The sequence below is a fragment of the Epinephelus moara genome, chromosome 6, assembly GCF_006386435.1.
Source record: "Epinephelus moara isolate mb chromosome 6, YSFRI_EMoa_1.0, whole genome shotgun sequence".
Taxonomy (NCBI): Eukaryota; Metazoa; Chordata; class Actinopteri; order Perciformes; family Serranidae; genus Epinephelus; species Epinephelus moara.
Window position 1 is genome coordinate 1,209,851 of NC_065511.1, and position 21,099 is coordinate 1,230,949.

General features: G+C 43.6%; 1 protein-coding gene across 5 annotated transcripts in view; it reads right to left on the reverse strand.

The window, feature by feature from the left end:
* preb (prolactin regulatory element binding) overlaps nt 1-13,713 on the reverse strand; it is a 29,827-nt gene extending 16,114 nt beyond the window's left edge. Inside the window, exons 1-4 of one of the 5 annotated variants that reach the window (XM_050045825.1) lie at nt 13,513-13,712; nt 12,423-12,478; nt 11,465-11,638; nt 7,286-7,484 (exon numbers count right to left, since the gene is read on the reverse strand). In XM_050045825.1, the coding sequence (XP_049901782.1) occupies nt 7,286-7,484; nt 11,465-11,599 (334 nt within the window). In that variant the 5' untranslated portion in view covers nt 11,600-11,638; nt 12,423-12,478; nt 13,513-13,712. Of the gene's footprint in view, nt 1-7,285; nt 7,485-11,464; nt 11,639-12,400; nt 12,479-13,512 lie in introns of all 5 variants that reach the window. The other 4 variants (XM_050045824.1, XM_050045828.1, XM_050045823.1 and 1 more) reach the window with 4 other exon arrangements.
* Nucleotides 13,714-21,099: the final 7,386 nt, after the last annotated feature.

The following is a 21,099-nucleotide window of genomic DNA, read 5'->3' on the forward strand; positions in this document are numbered from 1 at the left end:
CTATTATCAGGTAGCTCCAGTAAGTCCTTAAAAACTCTCCAGCTAATTCAGAATGCAGCAGCACATGTACTAACAGGAACTAAGAAACGAGATCATATTTCTCCTGTTTCAGCTTCTCTGCACTGGCTCCCTGTAAAATCCAGAATTGAATTTAAAATCCTACTGTTAACTTAGAAAGCTCTAAATGGTCTAGCTCCATCATATCTTAGAGAGCTCATAGTGCCATATAATCCCACCAGAACTCTGCGCTCTGAGAATGTAGGGTTACTCGTGGTCCCTAAAGTCTCCAACTCTTCCTTTTACGATCTCCCTCCATCCAGGATAGGCACTCCTGCCCCTCAAAGGATGCTCATGTCTCAGCCATCTCCACTTTCCATGCTCCAACCTCAACTCCCCAGGCCTCAGGCACCTCAACCTCCCATGTCTCATTCAGTTCAATTCTCCATCCCTCAAGCATCACCTCCAACCTCCCAGTCAGTTCAACTCCCCATGTCTCAGTCAATACGGCCAAGTTCAGCCCCTCTTCAGTTCCCTCTTTTGCCTTTGAACCCTGCTACATCTGTCACTTGGTCCATTCCCCAAGTATCTGCCCAAGCCACCTTTCCCAGCCACCATGTATCATCCCAGATATTGCCCTCATCCCTTCCTAGTCATTCTAGTCATTTATCCACACTCCCAGTACCAGCTATGTCAACCCAGCAGCTGCCAGTTTACTCACAGGCTCCACCAGTTCAGACCCCCAACATCACAGATCTGGTCATAGCCTCAGCCTATGGAATCCCAAGGCCTTCACTTCCCGTATTCAGGAGTGGACGGGAAAGTGATTTTGCCCTCCTGAAGATGGCCCTAGATAATCTCCTTGACAATCACCCCCATCTCACTGAGGAGTATAAGTATCAGATCCTCTTGGAGCATGTTCAACACCCAGGAGCTCACAAACTGGCAGCATCCAGCATGCATGACCCAAGACCGTACTCCACTGCCCTCCTAGCACTTCAAGAGAGGTTTGGTCAACCCAGATTACTGGTACAGAGTGAGTTGGGTGCAATACTGAACTCCCCAGTCATACGCATAGGTGATGTAGAGGCCTTTTATAATTTCTCCCTATCTGTCCATTCTCTAGTGGGTATGTTGCTGTCCCTGGAGGGCCCCAATGGGTAGAGATAAAATGTGGCTCTCATGTTGATAGACTCCTCAGCAACCTCCCTGTACAGTATAAAGACTCATTTGTGGAGTACTGTATCAACCGTGGTATTCTGACTGGACAGGCGAACCAAACCTACTCCATTCATGACCTTTCCACTAGGCTCCAGTCAAAGTCAAGAGCCAAACGCATCTCTGAGCGAGCTGTTGAACTCCACAAACAGGAGAGACCACGTCCTGTAAGGAACGCCAACCCACCAAACAGGGCTCCACGGTCTACCTGTCAACTGTGCCTCAGCCCGATTCCACACCGAGACCTCCCTCTAAAGGACAGGTAAATGCTAACCTACCTAAGCCTTACTGCCCCTACTGTAATATTAGAGACCATTTCCTAGGTGCATGTGTAGAGTTCAAGAAACTCCCTAAGAGTGACATTTTGAAATGTACCAAAGAGAAGGATAGGTGTAACCGGTGTGGGAGAATGCACAAGGCAGACAAATGCACATTGAAGAAGCCCTGTAATATGTGCAAGGAGCTCCACTTAACTGTTCTCCATGACGCTAATGCTAACAAGACAACCACATATATGGTAGCCTCCTCTTCATCAGAGCTCCTGTACATAGATCAACCTAACCGCTCCCACAAGGTCATGCTCAAAGTTGTTAATGTGTGTCTCCACAATGGGGGAAGGACTCTTGCAACCCATGCAATCCTGGATGATGGCGCAGACAGATCTATTGTGCTCCCTGAGGCTGTCCAGCGCTTGCGCCTCAACACCCAGCCTGAAACCATCTCCCTACGCACAGTGAGACAGGATGTAGTGCAACTGGATGGAGCATCCGTGTCATTTGGCATTTCCCCGATCAACCAGCCAGACAAAATGCATGACATCAGTGGAGCATTCACTGCTGAGAACCTTGGACTGTCTGAACACACATACCCTGTGAAACAGCTACAAGATCAGTATCCCCATCTCAGAGGTATCCCACTAGAACCTATTGATCATGTATGCCCTCTTGTCCTTATTGGTTCAGACTATGCCCATCTCATTACACCCCTAGAGCCAGTGATTATGGGGCCCCCTGGTGGTCCAGTAGCCATACAGACCAGATTAGGGTGGACTCTCCAAGGGCCAGCTAGTTTAGTTCAAGCCCAGCAAATGTCTATATCTTACACCCTGACCTGCTTTAAGAGTGAGCTATTCAAGAATGTAGAGAGACTATGGCAGATTGACACCTTGCCCCACATCAATGAGAAGACCGTCACAAGGTCAAAACAAGACAAACTGGCTCTTGATCTCCTCCAGCTTAAGACAGTCAGAGTAGATGTAGATGGTGTAATGCGCTATGCCACTCCTTTACTCAGAGCTCCAAACATTGCAGTCCTTCATGCTCCAAAGGAAGCTGTCCTACCACGTCTCTGTGCTACAGAGAGACGTCTGTCCAAAGACCCCAAAATGTCTGCTCAGTACCAAGAAGAGCTGGATAAGCTTGTGCAGTCTGGCTTTGTCAACAAAATACCCAGTGAGCAGGTAGACACACCAGCTGAAACCTGGTACTTCCCACATCACATGGTTGAACACAACAACAAACCCCGAGTTGTGTTTGACTGCTCCTTTGAGTACATGGGACTATCCCTGAACAAATTTCTTCTGCCTGGTCCTGTCCTTGGCCCCTCTCTGCTAGGAGTTCTACTCCGATTTCGCCAAAAGGCCATAGCCATCTGTGGAGACATCAAGGGCATGTTTCATCAGGTACGCCTCCTGGAGGAGGACAGACCCCTGTTGCGTTTCATATGGAGAGAAATGCAGTCAGACCAGGAGCCCAGCGTCTATAAATGGCAAGTTCTGCCGTTTGGAACAACTTGTAGCCCATGCTGTGCCACCTATGCAGTTCAGACACACATCCAAAATCACTCTGAAGGCAATGAGGAGGTCTTACAATCTGTCCAACTTTGCTTTTATGTAGACAATTGCCTCCAGAGCTTCCCTTCCTCTGAGGAGGCCAAGTCCCTCATCGACAAAATGAGACCCCTGCTGGCTAAGGGAGGATTTGACATCAGACAATGGGCCAGTGATGATCCAGGTGTAGTCCAACATCTCCCCCCAGAGGCCAAGTCCAAAACAACTGAACTGTGGCTCTCAGAGCATGGAGACACCAAAGAGCTGACACTTGGCCTCCAATGGAACTGCTCCACAGACATGCTGGGTTACAAGAACAGGTCAGTCCCCTACCATCAGCCTACAATGAGGAACATCTACAAAGTGCTGGCCAGCCAATATGATCCTCTTGGCTTTCTGACCCCATTCACAACCCGTGCAAAGATCTTAGTGCAGGACCTATGGAAACAGGAGAGAGGATGGGACAACATCATCAAAAACGACGACTTGTTGGAGGAATGGCAAACCTGGGAAATGGAGCTCCGGAATCTCCCTGACATTCTCTTCCCTCGCTGTTATCTGCCCCCCTTTATTGATACAGCCACTTCAGAGTCTCATCTGCATGTATTCTGTGACACCTCAGAGCGTGTGTATGGGGCCGTTGCCTACCTTCAGAACACAGACAAACATGGCCACACCCATGTCAGCTTCATCATGGCCAGGTCGCGCATAGCCCCCAAGCGCCAACTATCCATCCCTCGCCTTGAGCTATGTGCAGCCCTGTCTGGTGCCCAGTTGGCCAACCTTCTCAACTCTGAACTCACCATTCCACTACAGTCAATTACCCTTTGGACAGATTCAACAACAGTTCTGTCATGGCTCACATCTGACTCCTGTCGCTTTAAGGTGTTTGTTGGAACAAGAGTAGCTGAGATTCAGACTCTGATTGACACAAAGAGCTGGAGATATGTTGATTCAAAGAACAACCCGGCCGATGACCTAACACGCGGCAAAACCCTCCTAGAACTCTCTCAGCACAACAGATGGAGTCAAGGCCCTGCTTTCCTCTTGCTGGCCCCTGACTGCTGGCCTGCCAATCCATGTCTGTCAGCTACAGCAGAGCCAGTTGAGGAGCTCCGGAAACCAATGTTCTGTGGAACAGTGATGTCAGGTGAGACAAACAGCCCTGACCTGAGAAAGCATGGCAGCTGGGAGGAACTGATGAAGGAGACCGCGACTCTGTTTGATGGGGTGGCAGATCAAAGTCCAAATGCACAAGGCTTCATCAACGCTGAAAGGCATATTCTGCAAAGGGCTCAATCTGAGAGTTTCCCTGAGGAGTTCAATGCCCTTAAAGATGACAAACTCATATCAAAGAGCAGCAAACTGCTCCCCTTGTCTCCCGAATATGATTCTGATCTTGGGCTCATCAGAGTGGGAGGTCGGCTCCAGAGAGCAGAGAGTCTTCAACATGACAATATCCATCCAATCATACTAGAACCAAACCATCCCATAACCAAACTCCTTATCAAACACTATGATGAGAAACTCCTCCACCCAGGCCCTGAGCGTGTCCTGGCAGAAATGAGACGCAGGTATTGGATCCTGCGCGGCCGCCAAGCAATACGGCAACATCAATACCAGTGTCAAGACTGCCGGAGATGGAGAGCCAATCCTGTCATTCCCAAAATGGCAGACCTTCCTCCGGCCCATCTCAGGCTTTACAAACCCCCCTTTTGGTCCACAGGCATGGATTGCTTTGGGCCTTTCACAGTGAAAATTGGCCGACTCAAAGAGAAAAGGTGGGGTATTCTCTTTAAATGCCTAACAACACGCTGCATTCATATTGAGCTGCTTGACCATATGGATGCAGACACATTTCTCATGGCCTTCAGGAGATTTGTCTCACGTAGAGGAAAACCCTTCGAACTCTTTTCTGACTGTGGGACCAATTTCAAAGCAGGAGAGGCAGAGCTACAAAGTGCTTTCCAGGCCATGGCACCTGATGTGCAGGAGCAACTAGCACACTCACAGGTAAACTTCAGGTTCAATCCTCCATTTGCCCCGCATTTCGGTGGGAGCTGGGAACGGGAAATTAAATCCATCAAGATGGCCCTCAACGCGGCTGTAGGAAGCCAAACAACATCAGAAACGGTCCTGCACACAGTCTTAGTGGAGGTGGAGGGCATCTTGAATTCAAAACTTCTGGGATATGTCTCCTCTGACCTCGCTGACCCGGATCCATCACACCAAATGTGTTGCTCATGGGGCGGCCGGATGCTTCCCCTCCTCAGGCCATCTACTGTGAAAGTGACCTCCTCAGCAGACGTAAATGGCGTCACAGCCAGATCTTGGCTGATCAATTCTGGACAGCCTTCCTTCGCCACTATCGCCCCAACCTTCAAACCAGGCAAAAATGGGGAACTGACCAGGAGAACCTGGACACCGGTCAGGTGGTGATGGTCATTGATCCACGATATCCTCGAGCATCCTGGCCTGTTGGAAGAATAACCAAAACTCACCCTGGGAAGGATGGTAATGTTCGCAGTGCCACAGTGGCAATCAAGGCCACGAATACCTACGTCCTGTCTCCAGGTTAATCCCTCTCCCTGAAATGGACACCTAACTGACACGTATTTGCTGCACAAATCCGGGGGCGGCTGTCAGAAATCCATTCATTCCCTGCACTAAAATCCATTCATTCCCTGCACTAACCCTCCTCTCCAAAAGGAGACACTGAACATTTTAATCTGCAGCACCAGTCTCAGTGGGACTACGCCCACTTCCTGGGACGCCTCCTATAAAAGGGCGGTCCAAATTGACACTCACTCTTTGTCCTTGGTTACAAACAAATGCCATGCCATGTGTCTGTTGAAACCACATCAATGTAAGTAATGAAAGCTGCAATGTGATGATTTATATTTATAATTTTGATATTTGTTGATATTGATGATATTACTTAATGCTATTTTCTGTTCTTGTCTAGAACCATGGCAAACTCAACTTTGAAACTCAACTTTTGAAAAATAAACATTTGTTGATTTAATTGAAAACGTTTCCTGGTGGTGTGTGGCTCCAGTAGAACACCATTGTATACAACAATTATGTTGATCTGTTCTGTACGACATCTATTGCACGTCTGTCCATCCTGGAAGAGGGATCCCTCCTCAGTTGCTCTTCCTGAGGTTTCTACCGTTTTTTTCCCCCCGTTAAAGGGCTTTTTTGGGGGAGTTTTTCCTTATCCGCTGTGAGGGTCCAAAGGACAGAGGGATGTTGTATGCTGTAAAGCCCTGTGAGGCAAATTGTGATTTGTGATATTGGGCTTTATAAATAAAATTGATTGATTGATTGATTTATATATATATATATATATATACACATATGCAGTATGTATATATCTATACATATATGTGTGCGTGTGTGTGCGCGCGCGTGTACTTTTCAAATTGGTTGTTTTATGTAGTTATTGATGTAATCAGGTGTCTCGTGAAAATGAGATCTCAATATGAGATGATTAAATAAAGGTTTTTATTCATTTTTTATTTTTTTTATTTATATTATCTTAAGCCTAAGTTCCCGATCTTTGCTGAGCAACAATTTTGTGTGAAAGGAATTAACGGGCTGTCACATATAGACGCCTTTCCCAAATATAGGCCTGTTGATTTCAGTGATTTAAGCAAATAAAAGCCCGGGCTATCCATTGAAGTTTTGAGGTATATACAGTCCTGGACAAAATATTGGCACCACCATGCACTACAGACCTGTTTCCTATTGAAAATGTAAGGAGCATTATGAAGCACAAATCACGACAACAGAGACCCCAGACTGTTGAACAACTGAAGTCGTATATCAAGCAAGAATGGGAAAAAACTCAACTGTCCTCAGCTCCAGTGTTGTTTAAAGAAAATGTGATGTTACACAGTGGTAAAATTGATCCTGTCTTAACTTTTGTGAAACTTGTTGCAGCTATTAAATTCAGAATGTATGTATATTTACAAAAAACAAAGTTTATCAGTTTGAACATTACATGTCTTGTCTTTGGAGTGTATTCAACTGAATACAGGTCAGGAAGGAATTACAAATCATTGCATTCTCTATTTCTATTTACATTTTACACACTGTCCCAACTCTTTTGGAATTGGGGTTCTACCTGCAATCAACAAATGAATCACACATCAAATAAGAGCAACACATACATAGCATATTCTTTGATGTCCTTTTTAAGACAGCAGGTATATTTCAGATTGCAGCAGTGAGCCTCACCATCTGTAGCAGAAGCTTTGCCTTCCTCTTTCTGTGTGCAGTGCTTAAACCTCATCAGACTGCAGGTCCCGTCCTGTCCTGCAGCAATCACACCATTACCCACAGCCATGTTCATGGTTGCTCGTGTGTCAGTATCATGAGTGTGAAGGAGAGTGGCACTATACTGGTGTTCTCCAACCAGCTGTAGATCCAGGAAGTGCTGAAACACACAGTCATGAGTCTGCTACTGCTGCTGATTTACATACTCTCATTGTCTGTTTAAACCTGGTATTAACATGCATCTCGCTGATCCAAACACAAGAGGACAGAAGAGACACATCGCCCTTCACACTTGTGTCTATCATGCGTCTCCAGCAGACCACTTATGTTTGCATTTGTTACTGCCTCTGTCACCAATGTAAGAAGGTCAAAGGGCCCTGCACACAGTTGCTACATCCACACGCTCATTAGCTGCTAGCTAGTCACGTTAGTCAAATATCGCTGTCAGCAGAATTTAACGTCTCCTTCCATAGGGCACGATGGACCATCCCACAATACTTTTTCCAAGTTGTCATAAAATGGGCAAGTTACTGAGTGTTAGCAAGCTGTCACCAAAACTACCACCACCTCCTGCACTGATGGCGCATTTTCCTGTTGCTTGCTAGTCATGGACACATCAGGACGCCTTAGTGTTTGTACTACTAAAGATACATGGTCAATGCGTACCTCTGCAAGTGGTTTGAGTGATGAGATCATAATGTGTCTACATGGTCATTTACACTAGGGGTGGGCGATATGACCCTAAAATAATATCACGATATTTCAGGGTATTTTTGCGATAATGATCTTCTTGACGATATGACAAGTACTAGAAAAATATTTTATCAATTTAAGAACAAAAAATAATTATTCAAATATTCAGTAAAAACTAGGGGTGTGGGGTGTCTGTAGCATAGTGGATAGTGCCGGCGCCCCATGTACAGAGGCACCTGCCTCGCTGCAGCGGCCGCAGGTTCGATTCCAGCCTGCAGCCCTTTGCTGCGTGTCACCCTCCACTCTCTCTCTCTCCCCGTTTCACACACCATCCTGTCCATTAAAGGCAAAAGCCCATAAAAATAATCTTAAAAACAAAAAAAACTAGGGGTGTAACGATCCATCGATCTGGATCAATATATCGATTTAATGATCAACGATTGATGCAAAGTGAAAACATCGATACATATGGTCACCTTTAGCATAGGCTTTTATTTTGAAAGTCTGTGTCACTGTCAAACAGCGGCAGGCAGATGGCAAGCAGCCTAGAGAAAGACGATGAGGATAACGTTATTTACTTGGGAATAAATCAGTAGACTGGAAATATTTGGGATTTCAGAGAAAATAAAGATCAACAGACAGAGCACATGGCATATGTAAACATAATGTCAATTTCCCTGAGGGAACCCTTCCAAGGGATTAATAAAGTACTATCTAATCTAATCTAAAACACGACATAACGTTACCTGCCTGGACGAGTGTCTCACTCCACTAATTCTTGCTTTAGCAACATTAGCTGCTCTGTTTTAACAATGTTCGGCTGAAAAACTGTGCATACTGAAATTCAACCAAGCTGTTCTGTCGGGAGACGCAGTGACTTAAACCACCGGTGAGTAAGAAAAACAATAACATTGCATGTAATTTGTTAGGCTGTGAGTAGAGAAAAAATGTCTGCTAGAAGCTAGGCTGATTTATACAATGTAAACATGCTTAAGCAAATGATGAGGGATTAGCAAACAAAAATTGTTTTGTCCATGAACCTCGACAGTTGTTACTGAGCTGAATGTTGTACTGTTGTTGAATGATCTTGTTTTTAATTTGTTTTATGGCTGTTTGAAGAAGTTTTCCTTTAGGGCTTTAAGCCAGATATTCCTGAAGGTTTATGAAAAAGATGATGGTTTGGGTTCAAATGAAAAGATTTCTTCCAGAAAGCCCTGAAGGTTAACTTATCCCATTTGCCGTTTATTTGTGTTGGTGGAATCAGTTTAAAGTAAACTTTACTGTTCTTATTGTTTATGTGTTGTTTATGTGTTTTATGGCCAAAAGTAAAAAAGAAAGTAGCGGCAGCGTCTTCTGTAACAGACTGTGTTAAATGGGCATTTAATATCGCCTAATATCGATCGCAGACCCCTAAAGCCCAGCATACACTGTACGATTTTTAAAATCTTGTTGTTAATACCAGCTCACACTGTACGAGTGAATCGTCTGCGATGTGCGGCCAAAGCTCACGATTTATGTGCTCACACTGTACGTTCCGATCATCAAGCACGATCAGAGAGCTCACACTGTACGGGTGAAAACGGCTCGTCGGCCCCTGCTGACTGTCCTGCCCGTTGACAGCTGTCAATAAAGATACATTTGAAAGCTCCGATTTGTTCCGGAAGTGCCGTTGTTGTCAAGGAAGCAGGACAAGCGGTTTGCTTTGCGCTATACTGTGTGCCGAAACGTCCAAAAAGAAGAGGCGTTGGCGCATATGGACTCGCAGATGGCTTGAGAGACGTGGACAGTATGGTTTGTCCATTTTACAACGAGAGTTGGAGGTAAGCCAGCTACAGCCGGGTGCACCCTCTGTGTGTGTGTGTGTGCGTGTGTGTGTGTGTGTGTGCGTGTGTGTGCATGTGTTGTACCTCGTCTAGCGCGCTTGTATGTTTGTTGCGCTTGCTTGAAAATGAGAGCAGAAAAAACTTACCAGGCAGCTGAAGAATATTGGCTATCTCCTGCCAGCGTTTCTCTCGTTGATAGCGGTCGTGGTAGGTGGAAGAAGAAACGTCGAACAGGCACTCATACTGTTGCCACAGCTCAACCAACCTGGCCTCCATATTTACAGTCCACCAACGCGTCGCCATGGTGATCTATGTCTTCGCGCAGGCGCAGTGAGGGATAAATGCACAGACGTTGGCGAATCAGCTCGTGGCTCTGCTTCAACTGTGCGAATGTCTGTGTCGGCTGACCAAAATTTCTGACATGTCAGAAATTCATCCGACCGTCCGACCGTGGTTCTGGAACAGATGATCGGCCCTTGACCCCCCCCGTACACTGCACGGCAAAAGACGCACAAAGAAGCGGAAATCCGGCCCGAGCATCGGCAGGGCGTGCGTCTCAAAAATCGGGTCAAATCCGGTCAAAAATCGTACAGTGTATGCTGGGCTTTAATCGTATCAACTCAAAATCGTATCGTGGCAGACTTTGTAATATTGGAAGATATTGTATTGTTGTCCAAAGAATCAATATAATATCATAGCATGAAGAAACTGGTGATTTACTCCCCTAGTAAAAACTAAAGAAATACTATCTCTCTTTTCTTTAGTTTGTGAACAACAACAGTAGCTCAGAGTGAGATTCTGTTTAGATAGATAGATAGATAGATAGATAGATAGATAGACAGATAGATAAATAGATGTGTATACATATATACACATATAAATATATACATACACATATATACATACACATATACATATATATTTTTGGAAGTCGGTAATAATTTCATTTTGAGCCATGCTTGTTGTTGCCGTGGGTAACAGTATGACATCAATCTGTCAGCAAGTTGAAATATTGCAAGTATCATGATATGAATTTTTCATATCTCATTAAAAATTATACCGGTGTAATCATAAACAGTATGATATAGCACCCCTAATTTACACTTGGATCACCTAAGATTCAAGTTAATACCAGGTCTTAACAGGCTTACAATGCCTGTACTCCAGATTTCATTAAATACACTCAGAGTGAACATGTTCTCATATTGACAATGCAAGGTGAGTGACTTCATATATCGCTTTTCAATATATGTACACCTTCCTCTGTAGTATTCTATGGTGGCTCTGAAAACCCAGTGCTCTAAAGCTTAAGAGAACACATGCAACTAGACAAAAAATTAATAAAAAGCAAATAAGGAAATATGCATCACAAATTTGACAGCACATGCAGAGCAGTTGGAAAAAATGCTGCAAAGAGAAAGAAGATATCCATACAGAGAAACACCGCAAGAACAGAAAACTGAACCAAATACAGAATGTGTTGCCAAACAGATTAGGCTGTTTTCTTTTTTTCCTGTTTTCTTTTATGGGCATTTGTTTAGCAGTGTTGCAGTGTGTTGAGCTTTCAGGGCCAGTATTCTATTAAACAGTTTTATCAGTATAACACTTGAGCCTCAGTACTTACCACAGCATTCTTTATGCCTGTCTTGGAAGCCCCCCCTCCTCCTGCTGTGATCACAAGCCCTGTTTTAGGGTCCACTTTAATGGAGTATAAGGGAAACGGGGCTCTGTACAGATCGGGCACCCTCCTCTTCCCCATTGTTGTTGTGCAAGTCACTCACACCTCCTCATAAAACTACTGCATTCAGAACACAGAGAGAAAACAGAGTGTTAGTTTATCTGTTACATCCTCTATCGTCCATCTGCAGTGAGCCTGCTAAACCCTGGAACAGGTGTGTCGCTTAAAGGCACATGAACAAGTTAAAACACACAGACATCCAGTTGGCTTGACAAAACCTCATAAGGTGGATTCATACTGGGTGCTTTAAGCAGACAGTCAATTGCTGACAACCATATCCTGTCACTTTTAAGTACTACACAGAAACCAGTGACATGATGTATGTCTGTGGGTGAGAAAACACTGGCATTGGTCAATATCTTAAAAAAATTTAAAAAGACACAACAAGCTCAGTGCAACTTTTTTTAATAAGCTTGGTCCAACAATGATCCATAGAAAAGTTGGTAGCAATCAGACCTAAGGTTTAGGAGGAGATGCCAAAAATATATCTGACAATAAAATTTCAAAATGGTGAAATATTTACTCAGGCCAACTGTTTTTGTTCTTGAAGCTTTTTTGTAGAGCACATTGAGCTGGATTTGTGTGTCAAATAAAGTCATGTCAGTGTGAGGCCTTTCAAAAATTGAAATTTTGGGCAGAATTAAAGTGCCCCCATCGGGCCAATGGGGGTCATATCTCTTGAAAAGCATCTTGTCACAACTTCCAATAAATGTTAAAAATTGTATGTGTCTATGATGTACCATCTCACAGGAATTTGCAAAAACAAAAGGAACAAATAAAACTGCACTAAAACAACAGACTTTCAGCCCTTTAGGCTAGTACCCCTAATGCAGGAGAAGCCAACCTGCAGCTCCACAGCCACATGCAGCTCTTTGGCCCCTCTTCAGTGGCTCCCTGTGGCTTGGAAAAAAATAATATGGAAATGAGTAATAGTAATTCTTTAACATTTCAATTTTCAATTATCAGGCCAGGTATAGATTCCAAATCCAAAAAAGAAAATGGCTTGATGGATAATAGGGAAATCAATAGTGCCTGGACAGACATGTTTACTTTCACCGCCAAAAATTAAAGCCCCAAATAATCATCAATTACCCACTGCAGAGCAGCCACTTTGTGGCCAAACATATTAACGAATGCTCATTTAGACGTATTAGTGCTGTTGACTGGCTAATTTCGACTTAATAGGCTGTGTTACCTTTATTATAAGGCGCAAATGGGTTTTGTAGCACAAGACAGAATTATTTTTAATTCTGGGTCAAAAATGGCTCCTCTGATAGTAAAGGTTGCTGACCCCTGGTCTAATGGATGCAAATATTAACATCTGAGTCACTGAACTTAAACTCATAACTAAGAAACTTTTTTTAATGAGATCACTAAAATTTGGTGATTAGTTCCTTTTATAGAACCCTCGTGAGGACTGCTGTGATGCACTGTATCAGCTTTGCTTGGTGTTCTCTGGCAACCTAATAGCCTACACCAAAATTCCAGCCTTCTACAGTTTTATGAGCTTTGCTTTGCTTTTAACAATAGTTACGATGAAAGTGTGAGACTTGTCACTGTGTCTGTCTGCGCTGGATGTGTGTAGTGTATTGAAAGCAGATTGTCCAGTCTTGTCCTCTTTCTTTTGCAGCGCTTTGAGTGAAACGTCAGTCTTTGAAATCAGCAGCATTTACCTGGGCTAACGTTAAGTACAAGGCTCAGCAGCTAACGTGAGTGCTGTCAGTGCCAGCGTAAGAGTAAACGAGATGTAACACCTATAAATAAAACATATTGCTGTTTTCAGCAGTAACGTAAGAAAACTTCAATTACCTTACAACCGCTAAGTGTAAATTAAAATTGATGTCAATATCGTTTAGTAGTACCTAATAGCTACAGTTAGCACTACCGTTACAGCCTGCTAGCTCTTAAGGCTGATTAAATTAGAAGTCCCCTACCTGTGAAATTGCCCTGGTTTGTCTTCCGTTCTTATTTAAGCGGATAGCTAAGTAAGTACCAAATCAGATGATTCCATAGTGGTCTATCAATGACAAAGGCTTGTGATGAAGAGGAAGTGCTGGGAGCTAGTGGCTACAGTATACAGACAGCTCGACAGCTATTTCCCAACGTACACGTCAGCAGCGTAGCGGACGCTTTGTTCTGACGTCACCACAAAGCTTTCAAATTTCTATGCCAAAGTTAGGCTCGTTCGAGATGAACTGCGCCTCGCCTGGAAAGTAGACGAGAGCAGGTGGCCGCAGCGGGGGGCGGTGACAAAAAGCCGCAGTGAAGTCGGACAGTTTCCCGACAGTTTCCAGCAGCCTTCAGTCTGTACAGGAAGTCACAGACACACTTACATCCTGTCTGGAATGATGTCAATTCATTAAAAAAGTGATCAGACCCATAGCCTATATCAGTTGGTTTTCAGTCTCCAGTTGTTTTAATTATGATAGATACATATTAAAATGCTTTACCTACAGGTCATCTGTAGTTTATGTTCATGGTTTATCCTCCATTTGATATGAATTCTCCTGTAAATCAGCATCATATCAGTTTGACCTGTCCCCTCAACTACACAGGCTGAATAAACTGTGTTTGACTATAAGGTTAATATTTTCAGAGGGAAAAAAATACTAGACAACAGCTTTCATTAAGGCTCAGTCAGATACAGTCAGGGCTTCACATCTGATGTTATTTTAAGAATCCTCACATCCCACTGACCTCAAGTCTCTGTGTTGCTAAATACTTAGGCTAAATAATTAAACCGTCCAATAGCCTATTAATATAGTACAGTAGACTCTGTATAGTTTATGATGAATGTATTCAGTCTCTGACAACTAACCTTCACCATCAGTCACACAACATGTTTTCTGTTCACAGAATAAACCTTCAGATCAGACAAATACAATCTTAGTCTCTAAAATTCAACAAAAATGAGTAGTTTATCTAAAACGTCATCTTGTGGAGTCGACATCTGAATCAATCAGCTGTTAGATCAGGTGAGAGCCAGGCGGTGCAGTCGGTGGGGTGCAACTGCAGCGCCAGGCTCTAAAAACTGCGGCCGCCTCGCTCTCGCGGCTTTATCGCCGTCCACTTCTGTAATACGTCAGAGCAAGTCAGGATGAAGTCGGACACAAAACTAACCAGCATGCATTGTGCGCCGGTGATCGAATCTGCACATGCCTGGCTCATCTCGAACGAACACACTGTGTGTTTTTGCTGTTGCGACAAGTTTGCCTTTGCATTTGTCGAGAACAATATACACTTTGTCTTAGTATAAATTCCCCCTAATTTCTGTTTACAACTGTCAAATTTCCCAAGACCCACCATCATAAAGTAGGCTACAGCTTATTCCTGACATTTGTCTGAAAAACCAATACAAAAACAATGAAGTCAGGGGTAGATTACACAGACCGTAGAACAGCTGCATTATTGGGGTTCAAGTCCTGAAGGAGCAGGAACCTACTGAGTTTGTGCTGGTGTAAAATAATAAGAAGAAAAAGAAATAAAGCAAATTAACTCCTAAAAACACAATACTGGAAAGGACACGCCCCTCACACCACAACTCAGATTGACTTGAAATTTGGCACACATATGCAGATCAATGTGCTCTACAAAAAGCCTCTTGGACCAGGTGTGGCATCGCATCACAACACAGGTGTGCCTTGGGATGGTCACAATAAAAGGGCACTCTGAAATGTGCAGTTTGATCACACATTACAATGACACAGATGTCCCAGGCTTTGAGGGAGCGTGTCATTGGCATGCTGACTGCAGGAATGTTGACCAGAGCTGTTGCCTGTGAGCTGAATGTTCATTTCACTATCATAGGTGTCTTTGGGTAGGTGTTTATAAGTTTTAACTTCTACCTACACCCTTTCAGTTACATTGATTATTGAAATGTACTGAAATAAACACATTCATTCATTCATTCATTCATTCATTCATTCAATGTAATTTGCCTGAATTTGTCAGTACATCCAACCAGCCTCACAACAGCAGACCATGTGTATCCACACCGGCTCAGGACCTCTACATTCACCGTCACCTGTGAGATCATCTGAGACCAGCCACCTTAACAGCTCATGCAACAATGGGCTTGCACTACCAAAGAATTCCTGCACAAACTGTCAGAAATTGTCTCAGTAAAGCTCATCTCTGTGCTTGTCATCTTCACGAGGGTCTTGACCTGATCACAGTTTATCGTACCGACTTGAGTGGGCAACTGCTCATGGCATCTGGCGATTTGGAAGAGTGTCTATTCACAGATGAATCATGGTTTACACTGTAGAGGCAAATGGTGTGGCGTCATGTGGGCAAGCGGTTTGCTAATGCCAACAATGTGAACAGAGTGCCCCAGGATGGCAGTGGGGTTATGGCATGGGCTGGTATAAGCTACAGACAACAAACTCAGGTGCATTTTATTGATGGCAGTTTAATGCCAGAAATAAGTTCCTGGGGCCTCATTTATAAAGCTTGCTTACGCACAAAACGGGGCTTGAAAGTGGCGTATGCCACTTACCAGCAAAGGTTGTGATTTATAAAAATAAACTTGGCGGGAGAATGTGCGCACCTGTAAGCAAACTCTGAGTCATGCGTGCGCACATTTTGGAGACACTGGGAAGTGGCGACGCACACGGTGAGGTGAAGAAGTGGAGTCGGATTTTTATTGATGTCTCACACAAATTTAATGTCACGCTATCCACCTTAGATCCACGTTATCATTGAAATTAAATCCAGCAGCCTAATTTTGCGCTTGGAGTGAGTTTTAATTGTTTCATAAAAACGTTGTAAAATCCAACTCAAATCCTGAATTGAAATTCTTTCTAAATACTTATTTAATCCGCACTGCCTCTAACGTCTCATTGTCCACTCTGTGAGCGCAGGAGGGGGAGAGGACGGCGCGACTGCATGGAATATATTTATTTATTTAGCTAAATATTTCCAGTGCATTTATCATGTCTCGAAATACAGCCATTAAGCACAACCGTTACACTCATTTCATCAGCCCTACTTAGACATGTGCTGTTCATGACAAAACCGGCATGAAGAAACGTGTTCGCCTATTACACTTTCATCTTTGAATTGTATTTCAAATTACACGTTGTATTTTGGGACAGGGATACCACTGGTTCATGCTGTAATTCAGGCCGGGTGTCTGATCAGACTAATTGCCATAAACATATAAATACTGCGGTGACCCTCGTGCGTAATTGCGCAAGATGGCACTGGCACATACTCCTTTTTGCCTCCACCTTTAATAAATGTGATTCTTTATGTCGCACATCAATGTCAAACATCCTCAAATTTAAAAGCAACACATTAACTACATGTTGGTAAAGGAGTAGAAATATTTGGTCTACCTTTAGATCAGACCACTTTTTTTTTTGTTCTGTCACTGTCCGTGCAGTCCCACAGACACAGCTGACAGCATCAGCAGCGTTGATGTGTTGCCACTTTTTTTCGCTTTCTTTTATTAGTGATCCCGCTGCTGTGGCCACCAAATAAAATCTTTCTTCAGTCCTCCACCTCCCGTTAAAGGGTCTCTAGCTCAGTCTCGGAGAAATTCCGTTTTTTGGTTCGTTTCTCACCCGTCGCCGTGACTCACACAACGAGAGAACACTCGCATGCCGGCTTATTTATATGCAGATCGCATTCATGAAGTGATTTGCATGACTATTTATGGTTGAACTAGGGCGTGTAGAGGGCGGAATATGAGGCGGATCTGGTTGTGCACAACTCCAGGAGGTCTGTGATTTATAAAGAGAACATTGCGTGCAAGTGTGCGTGCGCACGGTTTTATAAATCAGATTATTTTTTGGCGCACGCCATTTTCAGCTTTTGGGCGCACGTCAACTTTTAGTATGAATCCTAAGCACTCTTTTATAAATGAGGCCCCTGGTTGTTAAAAACGGAATTTCCCCTTTAAATGCACAGAGATACAGTGATAAGATCCTGAGAGCCATTGTCACGACATTCATCCACCGCCATGACCTCATGTTGCGGCATGGAAAAGCACGGCCCCATGCTGCAAGGATCTGTACACAACTCCTGGAAGCTGAAAACATCCCAGTCCTTGTGTGGCCTGCAGACTCACCAGACATGTCACCCACTGAGTATGTTTGGGATGCTCTGGATCCGTGTGTATGACAGCATGTTGCAATTCCTGCTGATATCCAGCAACTTCACACAGCCACTGAAGAGGAGTGGGCCAACATTCCACAGGCCACAATCAACAACCTGATCAACGCTATATGAAGGAGATGTGTCGCACTGCATGAGGCAAATGGTGTCACATCACATACTGACTGATTCTTTGAGGTATCTGGGACCAAAAAATACATTGCGCTAGTCCTGTGAAATCCTTATAAATGTATTTTTTTAAGATCAACCTGCACATTTTAGGGTGTCCTTTTATTGTGACCATCCCAAGACAAATCTGTGTAGTAATGATGCTGTTCAATCAGCATTTTGTCACCTGTCAGGTGGATTTGATTATCTTGGAAGAGAAGAAGAGCTTACCAACATGGATTTTAACACATTTGCGAAGAAAATTTGAGAGATATAACTTGCATAGAAAGTCTTTAACTTAAACCTGTGAAAAATGGAAGCAAAACAAGTGTTGAATTTAAATTTTTGTTCCGTAGATCACATTTTTGCATAAGGTCCTAGTGAAAACCAAAATGTCATATTCATAAATGTAAAACTGACAACACACAAAGTTGAGTATCAAGTAAGAACATTAAGTGCTTCTCTTAAAAAACACAATTACTGGCTGTATCCAATCCTAAACACAAGGGTAACTAAACTTCATGTATTTCAAATCAAACTAGTGTGTCTTGTGTGTCTGAATGTTTTTCATGTTACAGTTAGTTTCTGATGAACACAGCAGAGTCTAAACATATAAATGTCCTAATGGAATGTAACACCTGCTGTCTTTCTTCTGCTCTGCACTGACAAACAATCCTGCTCTGCAACCTGATCAACTGCTAGCAGATTTTAGCAGAATATCTGTCTATGTTTTGACAGGAGAATGAGGATTCACTCTAATTCATTAAACAACTTAACTTTGAACATTTGTGCTTTATGAGGATATCAAGTCATTCCAAATCACAGGGATGAAGTCCAAGTGAATTCATGTGTTATGGGTGTTGAAGTCATCAGATTCATGACTCAAGACTGACTTAAATCCAAGTGATGTAACTGAAGTCCACACCTCTTTTTAAATATGACAGAGGATATGTTAAGAATCCGATGGCCCATCTGCAGGTCCTCGTAAGGTTTTATTTGATGATTATGAAATGTACAAAACTGCTGTATTTGCTGTGTGTAAGTGGTTTACTCATACGACCCATCGTTCAAAAGCTACCCTCCTTGGGGTGCCATTAATGCTGACCATTTCAAGATACAACCACCACAGCACGCTCAATAAACGCTCCTGTTGACTTCTGGTTATGGCAGCAGAGTGAACGGCAGCATGCCCCTGAGCTCTCCTGATTTTTTATGCTTATCACATAACCTGTAGTGCTTTGCAACCAACTTTTTGACCTTATATGGATGAACACTCTAGATGTTGACATAAGCCAAAGTCCTAAATGCCACCTAAAAATCAGACTATGAGAAAAATAACGGACAGAGGGAGGCTGTTGCGGCTAGCGCTAGCATGGCTAACGCTTAGTCGTCGCAAGCTAACATTGACAGTTTTTTGGACACACAGCCTCCACCCTGGTTTTTGAGAGAGATGGAAAAAATAACGAACGTGATCCAGAACACATTTGCTGCCCGTCTCAACCAAGTGGATGCATCTATTGAGAAGCTGGGAGGAGGACTGCAAGCTAACACGGACAGGATAGCTCAACTGGAGCAAAAATGCACCGAGCTGGAGCAGTCACCAGACTTCAACAAGACTACGACGAGTTGGCCCAAAAACACTCCCGGGCTGAGGCTGAACTTAGGGCGCAAATCGACGACCAGGAGAATCGTCAGAGAAGGAAACATTTAAGGATTGCAGGATTCCCGGAGGGAGTTGAAGGTAACGATGCCGTTGCCTTCCTAGAAAAATGGTTACCATCGATACTGGGTCTCTCTCTGTAACACTGGAGATAAAAAAGAGTGCAGCGCACCCTATGCCAACTCCTCAGTAAGTAAAGTAGCTATTGGCTGTCCTAAAAGTTGCTAGAAGTCCCTAAATGACGTCATCATCTAATTTGCATAATTTGCCATATGCATGTAATTGTAATGGATGCTGTAGGAGAGAGGAATAACGTTGTGGGAGAGACAAAAGCTGGGTAAAAAACACCCTCAATATGTTTAGAACTACAAATGAACCTTCTTTCAGTGATTTATATAGACAAAGAAAATTTTACATTTACATCCCGCCCTGGATCAGCCAGTGGCGGCTCCACGCATGCATGATTCACTTGCAGTCTGGACGCGGAGGGGTTAACATCTCCTGCTCTGACTGTGAGTGCTTTGGGACGGGGGAGGGGCCCACAGCACCATTCTCTGCTCCTTGAGAAGAATAAGAACAATACATGCTTTCACGTCAGAGTCTCCAAAGGTCTTCAATAACATCAGAAAAAGTCGCAAGATTTGTCGCTAGTCGCTTTTTGAAAAAGAGTCACTAGAGGGGTCTGAAGAGTCGCTAACTGTAGTTGGCAACACGAGCCTTTATCATTAAACTTGCTAAGGTGAAGTTAGTTAGACATTGGATATTCGACGGATATTCGCATATTCATTTTGGGTTCAACAGTGATTTCCACCTCCCTCTCATAGGCAGAAAACAATGAGCTACATAAAAAGGTGTAATACCCCCACCCACCCACACACACACACTCAAACACTCACAAACACATACTCCCACCCACACACACACACTCAAACACTCACAAACACATACTTTCTATTTTATAGTAATTTTTAATTAATTTAGTTTTCAGTGAAAAAAGTCTATTTTCTTAAATAGCTTTCACCTTACTGGACCCAGCAGGGGTGGGCTGGGGTTGAAATTCAGCCCGGGAGCTTGATTTGGAGAGGCCTTTTTTCCGATCGCACGACGGACGCAAGTGGAACCATAATTTTAACACGAATACTTTATTTGCAGTATAAAAACAATCTAATGATATTAAACACAACACACACAGATTAGTCAGTCAGTAGAGTGTATTGATGCAAAGACCTATTGCCAACCCAGTCCTGCACACTGCACCTGTACCTGGCACTGTTTTTTTGGTGGTTCCTGCTCCACTTTCTTCCTTCTCCTCCATCTCTTCCTCCTCCTTCTCCTTCTTCTCTTCCTCCTTCTTCTCCTCCACCTCCTCTTCCATCTCCTCCTCCCCTTCTCCTGTCCCTCCTCATCTGTCTCTTCCTCCTCCTCAGTCCTATGACTGGCATTATCCTGTCCCTCTGCATCAACTCCACGACTGACACTGGCCTTGTCAGCTAATAATAATAATAACAGCAACAATGATAAACGTTATAGCACTTTTGCAAAGAATTCACAGTGTTAGAACACAAATACAATATAAAAATCAACATAACAAAAG